The sequence below is a fragment of the Meles meles genome, chromosome 12, assembly GCF_922984935.1.
Source record: "Meles meles chromosome 12, mMelMel3.1 paternal haplotype, whole genome shotgun sequence".
In the NCBI taxonomy this organism is placed as follows: Eukaryota; Metazoa; Chordata; class Mammalia; order Carnivora; family Mustelidae; genus Meles; species Meles meles.
The window spans coordinates 34,390,691-34,404,117 of record NC_060077.1 but is presented as its reverse complement, the minus strand read 5'-3'; the positions used below and the strand labels follow the sequence as shown (position 1 = coordinate 34,404,117).

General features: G+C 39.1%; 1 protein-coding gene across 7 annotated transcripts in view; it reads right to left on the bottom strand.

Annotated features, from left to right (window-relative positions):
* Nucleotides 1-13,427, bottom strand: part of SPIRE1 (spire type actin nucleation factor 1) — a 203,265-nt gene that overhangs the window by 136,792 nt on the left and 53,046 nt on the right. For 4 of the 7 annotated variants that reach the window (XM_046025412.1, XM_046025414.1, XM_046025415.1 and 1 more), the window contains exon 3: nt 2,718-2,753. The exons of the other annotated variants lie outside the window; for them this stretch is intronic. In XM_046025412.1, the coding sequence (XP_045881368.1) occupies nt 2,718-2,753 (36 nt within the window). The remainder of the gene's footprint in view (nt 1-2,717; nt 2,754-13,427) is intronic. 7 annotated transcript variants of the gene reach the window in all.

Genomic DNA, 13,427 nt, shown 5'->3' with positions numbered 1-13,427 from the left:
GCTCAATCCCAGGACCCCGGGATCATGACCTGAGCTGAAGGCAGAGGCTTTAACCCGCTGAGCCACCCAGGCGCCCCAATCCATCTTTCAATTTAAATTTCTTTTCCCACCTCAAATCAGGTCAAAGTTTTCTTCTAATAATTGACAAGTTCCAAGGCACAAACGTGTTTCCAACTGGACTCAGTGTGGTCTGGGTCACATCTGCTTTGGTCACCGCTGTGTTCTCAAAACGCAGCAGATAGCATGGACAGTTTTTCACATGCTTTCATATTCTTGTTGAAGGACTGAATAAAGGAAAATATTGCTTAAAGTAGATTTTTATAGTAATAGCTAACATCTGTTGAACTCATTTATGTGTGCAAGGGCCTGTACACATAAATATTTTCATACATTATCTATTTCATTCTCATCCAGTAGTATTAAATAGATATTATATATATTTACCCTCTCTTTTTTTTTTTTCTCAATTCTAAAGAAGCAGCAGCTGAGAGTAAATAAAATGATTAGAGATTAAGTTAGCAATGGAAACAGAACTCAAACTCTGGTCTGCCTCAAAGGCCATGGACATAACCACTGAACAGCTCTATTCACACCGAGTCAAAGGCAACAGAAGGAAAGCCAGGAACAGAAAGTTTAAAAGCAGGGACGCTCATGACCACAGACCATACCACGAGGGTGGTGGGCCAAGCGAGGAGGTCAGAAGGCAGCCTAACCCTCTGGGGGTTCCAGCAGAGAAGGCAGGCCTGCTCTTTCTACAACCTTCCCTCAAACACGCGCAAACAAGACGCGCACAAAAGGCACCCAAACTGCCAGGATACATGAAATGTTTCCCTCAGCCCCCATGCTACTAAAGTTGCTCTTACATGAAACTAGTTTATTCTGAATAGTTCACACCTCATCATTTCTGAAGTAAAAAGCTTCTGTGCTAAACTGAAAAAAAAAAAAAAAAAAAAAAAAAAAAACAGAAAAGCACAACCTAAGAAGTCAGGGCAAGGACAGCTACTAATAACCAAATGCCAGTTCCTTCTGGTTCTAATCCAGTCACAGCCACCACCTCAATGCTCATTTTTATCTATGTCAAAACAGGGAAGCAGAGAACACATTTTTTAAGGATTAAATTACCTTTCTGCTACACAGAGTAGTGTAATGCAACAATAACATTAAGTTCTCAAAATAAGTACTTGCCTATTGTCCTGACATAATTCATCTTTATAAAGCAAATATATACCAAGAAAGAACACAGACTTACATTTTTTAAAGCCTTAAATACATAGTAAATATGCTCTCAGGATTAGCTGGGCTATGAGGATATTTTAACCTTGCCTCTTTCCGCAACATCTTCCCTACACAGCAACTGAAATGCCATTCTAAAAGTTATCTCCTAATTTTTTAATGGGTTACATTCTGAAGTTCCCTTTCAATGCAGTCTCACAACTAGAAATTAATTTTTTCTATAAAAAAGCTATAAAATGTTCCAACTGCAGGCCACAAGTGACTATTTAAATTGAAAATTCAGTGTAAAAGTGGTCTCAGTCCCATGCTTACCCTGTAAACCTCTGAGCCCCAAGTGGGAGGACACACCAGCAACGTGGAGGTCCAAAGCTAGCTATGAAAAGCAGCACCGAGGGCCACCTGGGTGGCTCAGTCAGTTCAGTCTGCCCTCAGCTCAGTCATAATCCCAGCGCTCGAGTTCTACATTGGGCTCCCTTTTGCTTCTCCCTCTGCCTGCTGTTCCTCTGGCTTGTGCACGCTCTCTCTCAAATAAATAAATAACATCTTGGAAAGAAAGAAAAGGGAAGAAAGGGAAGGAGGGAGGGAGAGAGAGAGAGGAAGGATAAAAGAGAGAAAGGGAAAAAAAACAGCAATGAGAAAAGGACAGGAAAACGGCCGATGAAGTCATTCTCAACACAGGCGGACAGGCAGGGCAGGAAGGAAGGCTGCAGCTTCCTTGGCCAAGGGGTCCCCTTTCTTGAGTCAAGAACCTCTGATATGGATATGTTATTGCTCATAGTTTGTGAAATGAGCTATAGAATTCTCATGATCTCACCTGCCTAAATATAAACTCACTGAAAAATATCTAGCCAAAATAATATCTATAAAATATATAACCACTGGGGCACCTGGGTGGCTCAGTGGGTAAAGCCTCTGCCTTCGTCTCGGGTCATGATCCCAAGGTGCTGGGATCGAGCCCTGCATCGGGCCCTCTCCTTGGTGGGGAGCCTGCTTCCCTTCCTCTCTCTCTGCCTGCCTCTCTGCCTGCTTGTGATCTCTGTCTGTCAAATAAATAAATAAAATCTTAATAAAAAAATATAACCATTTATTATCATCTTTATTTTTAGAGATGGGAAAAGAGATTGTAAGTTATTTGCCAAATATTACAAAGCCATTGATATGGCAGTGAACCCAACAGACAGAAGTCCCTGTCTACCACAAAAGTCCCTGTCCTAGAAAAGGGAGACAGACAATAAACAAAATTAGTAAGTAAATTACAGTATGTTAGAAGGTGCTATGTACCACGGAGGAAAATTAAGTGTGAAGTGGGGGCAGGGGGAATGGAAGCAGATAGCAATTTTAAATCAGACAGTAAAGTTAGACCTTAAACCAGATGGTTACATAGAAGCAACTGGGAGGAGTTAAGAGGGCAGGCGTTTGAATATCTGCGGAGTGTTTGAGGCAGGGGGGTCAGTCCATGCAAAGGCTCTGAGGAGGGAGTGTACCTGGAATGTTCTGTCAACAGTAAGGTGGCCAACTGTCTGGAAAAAAAGTAAGAGAGACAGTATGAAATGAGAAGTACTGGAGCACATCACATTGGACTTTGTTGACTGTTATAAAGAGTCTGACTTTACTCTAAGGGAGGTGGGGAGCCACTGAAGGTTGTGAGTGGAGGAGTAACAAAGGCATGACTTATAACTTAAAAACAAATGCTCTAGCTCTTGACTAGGCACAGACTCTGGTGGAGAAAGGGCAGTAGGAAGGAGGGCTGGTGAGGAATGGGCAGTTCAGTTCCCAATTATATTCTGAAAGCTAAACCAAAAGCATTTGCTAATAAACTGATAGTTGAGTATTATAAATCAAGGATGACTCCAAGGTTTGTGTCTTGATAAGATACGGAAGACTTTAACAATAGCGGTTTGGGGGGAGAGTGCTTCAGGAATTCAGTTTTAGGCAAATTAAGTGTGAGATGCCCATTAGCTATCTCAGAGGACCAGCAAATTGGCAGGTAATTTCAGGAGAACAGTGCACGTTGCAGATATCAAGTTGTAAGTCGTCAGCACCGAGATGATATTTAAAACAATGAGGACAGATGAGATCACTGTCCTAGATTCAAGAGCTTGAGTATAGAAAAGAGTTCTCCAGGATTTCCTTTTTCTGAGATAATGAAAAACTGCCAGCAATCTGAAGATACTTTTTGAAGATTCATTTGAAGGGCTCTTTAAATGCATGATATTAATAACCTGTTAAATCCACATAACATTTTAGACAAATAAATAATCCCACTTTTCACTCATATATGTCTTCTTTCAAGAACAAGACTCTCTCTGATGTCTGATTATCAGAAAAATCAGGAGATCATTTCTAAAAGTGAGCTCAAAGATCAGCTGATCCAATCACTGTTGTACAGAAAGGAAGATGAAGATGAAGAGAGGTGAAATAAACTACCTGCCTAATTCCGCACAACTCATCAATAGGAGGCCACAATACTGATCCGCAGCCTCCAAAACCCACCTTCCCTTCCACTATGACTTTTTCTGATGGAGTTCTACTTGAACTTCCTGTAAAACACTGCTCCCAGCCTGTGTCCACCCTCAATACCTGGTCTTCAACCACTCTCATCAAAGGTGGAAGTGACTGCTGATGCATGGAGAGAGGGCAAACCACCCTCTCTCCTGAGTATATGCTATGTCCCAGAGGGAATCACTGCTGTAAAGAGTTATCAGTACCATCAAAGAAGGAAAAGAAATTGTCACTTAATAACAATACAGACACCTGTGGAGAATTCATTTCTACTATCTTATATTTTCTTTGTGCTATTAGGTTCTCTGATCCCTGTCCAAGGATCTGTTGAATGGTTACTCTTCTTGTTACCTGATTAAAGTCCGATTATTTAAAAAAAAAAAAAAAAAGCGAGCCATCATTTATCTTCATGTATAGTTTTAAATCAATTTCAACCATAATTACAAAACTCTCATAAGAGTTAATGACTGGGGATTGGGAAGGAGACTTTAAAAAAAAGAGTTAATGGTTAATTATTTCTTAAGATGGATTTAAAATATAAACAGAAAATATCTTCTATTAACTGAAATTTGCTTAGAGAGCAATTTATCTACTTAGAAAATTTAAGGTCACATAGACAATGAGAATTATCACTTAACTATCAATAAAGACTAATATAGTATTCAACCAACAGATTGATTCATTTGATAATGTAAAACATTAAAAATTAGTCAAACTTTAACAATACAAAATAATAGATTTTCTTTTTTTATTCCATTACAGTTAACATACAGTGTTATATTAGTTTCAGGTATACAATATAGTGATTCAACAATAATATGAAATAATAGTTTTGAAAGTATTTTGCATATGATAAGCACTTTACAAATAAAAGATTATTTATTATGCTAAACTGATAAATCAAAAACATGAGATTGGTAAAGATCACCACTTAATGATACATATTGGAGAGTGGGGTATGTTTCATGCATTCATCCATTCATCCAAAAAAATACTAAGTTCCTGCTATATACCAAGCACTGCACATAGGGCTTGGATATAAAACAGAGAACAAGACATAGTCTCTTTCCTGAGGAGTTTATAGTCTACTGGAAGATCCACTTAAGAAAGCATGCACTTAAAATACAGCAGACTGAGTGGTTCTAGGAATAAGTACAAAATTCCACCTATGAAGCATACTGTGGGGGGCAACTATTCCAATCTTGGAAAACTTCCAAGAAGAAGGAATGACTAAGCTTAAGTCTGAAAAATGTATATTAGCTAGACAAAGATGGAAGTGTGTTATAAGCAAAAGGAATGTCATGATAAATGTTTGAACTTAAAGAGAAGATGAAGTTTTCAAAACCTCAATAGTGAATCAACAATACCAAAGTGAAGAATAGGAGGAGAAAAGTGATGGAGCCAGAAAATTCTTTTTTTTTTTTAATGTTTCATTTATTTATTTGACAGACAGAGATCACAACGTAGGCAGCGAGGCAGGCTCCCTGCTGAGCAGTGAGCCCGATGCAGGGCTTGATCCCAGGACCCTGGGATCATGATCTGAGCCAAAGGCAGAGGCTTTAACCCACCAAGCCACCCAGGCACCCTGAAGCCAGAAAATTCTTAAGTGAATAAATACATAGCCTAAATACTGAACAATAAAGGACCAGTAAATTATAGTATATCCGTATAATAAAAATACTACGAAACCTGAAAAAATATGATGCTTTAAAATATTTGATAACATGGAAAATGTTCATTAAAATATCTATTGAGCATCTATTATTGCACTGAGCTAATTAGGTGATAAAATTAGGTTACAAACCCTTAAGCATCCATCAATAAATAAATAGATAAAGAAGATATAACAACTTACCATGCTAATGGACATCAAAAGAAATCTGGGGTGGCAATCCTTATATCAGATCAATTAGATTTTAGGCCAAAGGCTATAATAAGAGATGAGGAAGGACACTATATCCTACTCAAAGGGTCTGTCCAACAAGAAGATCTAACAATTTTAAATATCTATGCCCCTAACGTGGGAGCAGCCAACTATATCAACCAATTAATAACAAAATCAAAGAAACACATAAAAAAAAATACAATAATAGTAGGGGAGTTTAACACTCCCCTCACTGAAATGGACAGATCATCCAAGCAAAAGATCAACAAGGAAATAAAGGCCTTAAATGACACACTGGACCCGATGGACATCACAGATATATTCAGAACATTCCATCCCAAAGCAACAGAATACACATTCTTCTCTAGTGCACATGGAACATTCTCCAGAATAGATCACATCCTGGGTCACAAATCAGGTCTCAACCAGTATCAAAAGACTGGGATCATTCCCTGCATATTTTCAGACCACAGTGCTCTGAAGTTAGAACTCAATCACAAGAGGAAATTTGGAAAGAACCCAAATACATGGAAACTAAACAGCATCCTTTTAAAGAATGAATGGGTCAATGAGGAAATTAAAGAAGAATTGAAAAAATTCATGGAAACAAATGATAATGAAAACACAACAGTTCAAAATCTGTGGGACACAGCAAAAGTAGTCCTAAGAGGAAAATATATAGTGATGCAAGCCTTTCTCAAGAAACAAGAAAGGTCTCAAATACACAACCTAACCCTACACCTAAAGGAACTGGAGAAAGAACAACAAAAAAAGCCTAAACCCAGCAGGAGAAGAGAAATAATAAAGATCAGATCAGAAATCAATGAAATAACAGAATAAATCAACGAAACTAGGAGCTGGTTCTTTGAAAGAATTAATAAGATTGATAAACCCCTGGCCAGACTTATCAAAAAGAAAAGAGAAAGGACCCGAATCAATAAAATCATGAATGAAAGAGGAGAGATCCCAACCAACACCAAAGAAATACAAATAATTATAAGAACGTATTATGAGCAACTATACACCAGCAAATTAGACAATCTGGAAGAAACAGATGCATTCCTAGAGATGTATAAACTACCACAATGAACCAGGAAGAAATAGAAAACCTGAACAGACCCATAACCAGTAAGGAAATTGAAGCAGTCATCAAAAATCTCCCAATAAACAAGAGCCCACAGCCAGAAGGCTTCCCAGGGGAATTCTACCAAACATTTAAAGAAGAACTAATTCCTATTCTCCTGAAACTGTTCCAAAAAATAAAAATGGAAGGAAAACTTCCAAACTCATTTCATGAGGCCAGAATCACCTTGATCCCAAAACCAGACAAAGATCCCATCAAAAAAGAGAATTAAAGACCAATATCCTTGATGAACACATATGCAAAAATTCTCACCAAAATACTAGCCAATAGGATCCAACAGTACATTAAAAGGATTATTCACCACGATCAAGTGGGATTTATTCCAGGGCTGCAAGTTTGGTTCAACATCTGCAAATCAATCAATGTGATACAATACATTAGTGAAAGAAAGAACAAGAACCATATGATACTCTGAATAGATGCTGAAAAAGCATTTGACAAAGTACAGTATCCCTTCCTGATCAAAACTCTTCAAAGTGCAGGGATAGAGGGCACATACCTCAATATCATCAAAGCCATCCATGAAAAACCCACCACAAATATCATTGTCAATGGAGAAAAACTGAGAGGTTTCCTGCTAAGGTCAGGAACATGGCAGGGATGTCCATTATCACCCCTGCTATTCAACATAGTACTAGAAGTCCTAGCCTCAGCAATCAGACAACAAAAAGAAATTTAAGGTATCCGAAGCAGCAAAGAAGTCAAACTCTCACTCTTTGCAGATGATATGATGCTATATGTGGAAAACCCAAAAGACTCCACTCCAAATCTGCTAGAACTGTACAGGAACTCAGAAAAGTGTCAGGATATAAAATCAACGCACAGAAATTAGCTACATTTCTTTACACCAACAACAAGATAGAAGAAGGAGAAATTAAGGAGTCAATCCCATTTATAATTGTACCCAAAATCATAAGATACCTAGGAATAAACCTAACCCAAGAGGCAAAGAGCCTATACTCAGAAAACTACAAAGTACTCATGAAAGAAACTGAGGAAGACACAAAGAAATGGAAAAATGTTCCATGCTCATGGATTGGAAGAACAAATACTGTGAAAATGTCTATGCTACCTAAAGCAATTTACACACTGAATGCAAACCCTGTCAAAATCCCATCCATTTTTTTCAAAGAAGTGGAACAAATAATCCTAAAATTTATATGGAACCAGAAAAGACCTCGAATAGCCAGAGAAATATTTAAAAAGAAAGCCAAAGTTGGTGGCATCACAATTCCGGACTTCAAGCTCTATTACAAAGCTGTCATCATCAAGACAGTATGGTACTGGCACAAAACAGACACATAGATCAATGGAACAGAATAGAGAGCCTAGAAATAGACCCTCAACCCTATGGTAAACTAATCTTCGACAAAGCAGGAAAAAATGTCCAATGGACAAGAGTCTCTTCAACAAATGGTGTTGGGAAAATTGGACAGCCACATGCAGAAAAATGAAACTGGACCATTTCCTTACACCACACAGGAAAATAGACTCAAAATGGATGAAGGACCTCAATGTGAGAAAGGAATCATCAAAATCCTTGAGAACACAGGCAGCAACCTCTTCAACCTCAGCTGCAGCAACTTCTTCCTAGGAACATCGCCAAAGGCAAGGGAAGCAAGGGCAAAAATGAGCTATTGGGACTTCATCAAGATCAAAAGCTTTTGCACAGCAAAGGAAACAGTTAACAAAACCAAAAGACAACTGACAGAATGGGAGAAGATATTTGCAAATGACATATCAAGATAAAGGGCTAGTATCCAGAATCTATAAAGGACTTGTCAAACTCAACACCCAGAGAACAAATAATCCAATCAAGAAATGGGCAGAGGACATGAACAGACATTTGTGCAAAGAAGACATCCAGATGGCCAACAGACACATGAAAAAGTGCTCCACGTCACTCGGCATCAGGGAAATACAAATCAAAACCACAATGAGATATCACCTCACACCAGTCAGAATGGCTAAAATTAATGAGTCAGGAAATGACAGATACTTGCGAGGATGTGGAGAAAGGGGAACCCTCCTACACTGTTGGTGGGGATGCAAGCTGGTGCAACCACTCTGGAAAACAGCATGGAGGTTCCTCAAAAAGCTGAAAATAGAGCTACCCTACGACCCAGCAATTGCACTACCGGGTATTTACCCTAAAGATACAAATGTAGTGATCCGAAGGGGCACGTGCACCCAGATGTTTATAGCAGCAATGTCCACAATAGCCAACCTATGGAAAGAACCTAGATGTCCATCAACAGATGAATGGATAAAGAAGATGTGCTATATATATACAATGGAATACTACGCAGCCATTGAAAGAAATGAAATCTTGTCATTTGCGACGATGTGGATGGAACTAGAGGGTATTATGCTTAGTGAAAGAAGTCAATCAAAAAAAGACAATTATCATATGATCTCCCTGATATGAGGAAGCTGAGAGGCAACATGAGGGGTTTGGGGGGTAGGAAAAGAATAAATGAAACAAGATGGGATTGGGAGGGAGACAAACCATAATAGATTCAATCTCACAAAACAAACTGAGGGTTGCTGTGGAGTGGAGAGGGTGGTAGGGTTAGGGGCATTGGGGAAGGTATGTGCTATGGTGAGTGCTGTGAAGTGTGTAAACCTGGTGATTCACAGACCTGTATCTCTGGGGCTAATAATACATTGTATGTTAGTAAGAAAATAAAAAAAATATATATATAAAAAGAAGATATGGCATATATACACAATGGAGTATTACTCAGCCATAAAAAAGAATGGAATCTTGCCATCTGGGACAACATGGATGGGCCCAGAGGCTATTACACTGAGAGAAATAAATCAGAGTAAGACAAATGCCATATGATTTCACTTACCTGTGAAATCTAAAAAACAAAACAAATGAAGAAAAAGACAAAAGAAAAAAAACAGACTCAAATAAAGAGAACAAACTGGTGGTTGATGGAAGAGAAATTGGTTGGGGAATGGGTGAAATAGATAAAGGGGATTAAGAAGTACAAACTTTCAGTTATAAAATAAGCAAGTCACAGAGATGAAAAACAGAGTAAGGAATATGGTCAATAATATAATAACATTGTATGGTGACTATACTTACCATGGTGACCATTGAGTAATGTACAGAATGGTCAAATTGGTATGTAGTACACCCATAACTAACATAAACTATATGTCAATTATACTTCAATAATATTTTTTTTAATTAGGTTACGGGGCACCTGGATGGTTCAGTCGGTTAAGTGTCTGCCTTTGGCTCAGGTTATGATCCCAAGGTCTTGGGATCCAGCCCTGCATTAGGTTCTCTGCTCAGCAGGGAGCCTACCTCTCCCTCTCCCTCTGCCTGCCACTCTGCCTACTTGTGCTCTCTCTCTCTGTCAAATAAATAAATAAAATCTTTTAAAAACAACTAAAAATTTAAAAATAATTAACAATTAAATTAGGTTACAAGCCAGTATGTTCACATGTAATATAATTCTTATGAAAAACACACATCCAATAAGACTGCAAAATGCCAACAGCTATTATTGCTGGGCAATGGGGTTTGCAGGGGATTTTCCTTCTCCTTTTTTTATTTATCTGATTACCTAACTTCACCTCCTTATTGTAGAAGTTAATCCAGTAGATAAGAACCTTTTCAAAAATGCCAAGTGTTATTTAAAAACAAAACAAAACAAAAAACTACATATGTGACTCATTCATCACAGGGTCTGGCAAATGGTAGACATCTAGAGTTCTGTCTCTGTTTTTGGGGTTTTGTTTTTTTTTTTTAAGATTTTTATTTATTTAACAGACAGAGATCACGAGCAGGCAGAGAGAGAGAGGAGGAAGCAGGCTCCCTGCTAAGCAGAGAGTCTGATGTGGGGCTCGATCCCAGGACCCTGGGATCATGACCTGAGCCAAAGGCAGAGGCTTTAACCCACTGAGCCACCCAGGCGCCCCCTGTCTCTGTTTTTTAATCAATTTCTGACTAACCTTTATTGAGTGCCTGCTTTGTACCAGGTACCAAAATATGGATGCAAAGATAAATAAGACACAGTCCTTGCTCTGAAAAGGCTCACAGTCAAGAGGAGTCAACACACACACAAACAGGGAAATGCTAATAGAGATATGAGAAAGTCCCGTGAAGTACTGAGGACAGAGGCTTGAAAGGAAATGTCAGAAATGTGTAACAAGAGTACCACTTCAGGTCCTAGAACCTGCTCGTTAATACCTGCATTATTACTCCAGTGAGTCACATTTATCCCACATCACCTTGACCTATTTGCCACAAGAAAAAAAAGTGGGGAGGGTTGTGGAGTGGGTTGGAAGAGACACTACACCAATTATACAAAACTAGGCTCACAGTGCAAAGCTGATGTACTAAACCTGCTCTACAAGGAACCAGTTGCTGGAACTACACAATGACCTGCCTGGATGTATTATCAGATCGTCCTTTCCCATTCTTTAGTACTCTGGGTTGTCAAGGGCAGACATGCAGTCAAGTTGGGCTGTATATAAAAAGGGAGCTTTCAAGGAAAGCCAAATAGCTAGAAAAGAGGAAGTTCCACATTAGCAATCTTGTAAAGAACGAAAACATACATGAAGGGCAAAATAAAAACCAGGAAAGAAAGAATCTGCACTCTCCTTAAAAATTCACCACCAACCCTTGAAACAGCTGGTTTAACTTCCTATACTTATTTTTGACCTTTTCATTTCAGACATTGTATTTTTCTTTTTCATCATACTACTTCCAATTTTCTCTTAAATGCAGTGGGATCAATTAAATATAAAATACCAACCTGGCCACTCTGGGTATTTAAACCTTTATTAGATAGAAACTTAGGAAAAAATATTTTCCCTACAAAGTTAATCCAGATAGTGTAAATCACATAAGCAACTAACATTTGTGTTATTACCCATTTTGGACATTCACTGTGAAATTTCATGAGAAAGAGAAATCACGGCTCATATAAAATCCATATTTTGTAATGACTGTGGCATTGGACCTAATTTCAAAACACTGTTTAGTTCACACATGGCTAATCTTAATAACTAAAATGATTGTGTCAGATAACTCACAGAATATATAGTTGGGAGACATGACTTGTCGTCTTTTTTTTTTTTAAGATTTTATTTATTTATTTGGCAGAGAGAGATCACAAGTAGGCAGAGAGGCAGGCAGAGAGAGAGAGGAGGAAGCAGGCTCCCTGCCGAGCACAGAGCCCGATGCGGGACTCCATCCCAGGACCCTGAGATCATGACCTGAGCCGAAGGCAGAGGCTTAACCCACTGAGCCACCCAGGCGCCCGACTTGTTGTCGTCTTTACAACAATTCACTACATGTTCCTTAAGAAGATGAGTGTAGATATGAGCCCCCAATACCACAGCTGCAACAGTGCACAGCCCCGTTAACCCTCTTCATGTTTCCCCTTCACCTGTAAGAATGAGCAACCCACTCAAAAGCCTGCTCCCATCCTCACCACTCCATTCCTTTATTCTAGCCAGTAACAGATCTTAACAAATGCCTTCCTGCCTTTCTTCCTTTGCTTCTTCACATAACCAAAACATACCATTTTCTTCATTTACCTCAAAACCTCTGTCCACCGTTTCAGTTTTGCAACTCTGCTCTAGTCTGTCTGTCTGTCTCTCACACACGCAGTTATTCTCAACCACCTGGCTTACTGACAGCTCCCAAGTTGAAAGAGAGCCCACCCACTGCAGCCAGGCCGCTGTCTGGGCCTGTGTCTGGAGCAAGCATGAAAGAGGGCTAAAGCCGATGGGCAGGAAATCCCAGTGAGCCAGTTATCACCCAGAGACACAAAGAGTCTGTAGTGGGAGAGCAGTGACTGGGTAGGGCTATAACCCTGTGGAAAGACCTTGAAGACTTACACAAACAGGTAGGAGCCAGAACAGCTTTCCTAGGCTGAAACGGTGCCAAAAACTAAGGGGAAACTCTATTGTTATCTCTGCATCTCTGTGCCTGGCACTTCTGAACATTTGCCAAATGAATGGTTTCATCCCAGGGCCTCCCAAATTGTTCAACTGCCAAAGGAGTATCTGGAAAAAGAAAAGGAAACTATGCATAGTAATAATTTACTGAAAATTAAATAGTAATGACCTCAACAGCTAATTTCTCTTGCACTAAAGGTATACAAAAAGCAGAGTAGATAGGGTCTCCACTATTTTTTTTTTTTTTTTTAGATCTGCCTACCTGACTGAAACAGCTGCTAAATTTCCTTGCTCTACTTTCCAGAGGGCATAATTAAATATGCAGGCTGGAGGAAGACAAGAGTGGACTCAAATGGCACAGATGCCCACATGACTGCATAGCTTGATGTGTAGGCCCCTTCTCCGCCCCCAGCTCAGTACTATTCACTCATATCTGGGTAGATCTGAACAACACTTGAGGGAAGATGTGGGTGAGGAGCTAGCTGGGGCTGTGCTGGCCAGCGGTGCATGTGCAGAGGCAGCAGAGATTTCACATACTTTGGATTTTTATCGAAGAGATTAGCTTGAGTCACCAAACTAAAGGGTATATTATCTTTGCCATTTAGAAACTGTGAAATATATGGTATAAAATAAGAAAATGAAGTATGATCTATATCATTTGCTCCTAACATTTTTTCTTTTTCTTCTTTTTTTAGTTTGTATTTATTTGAGAGAGAGAAAGAGAGAGTGAGAGAG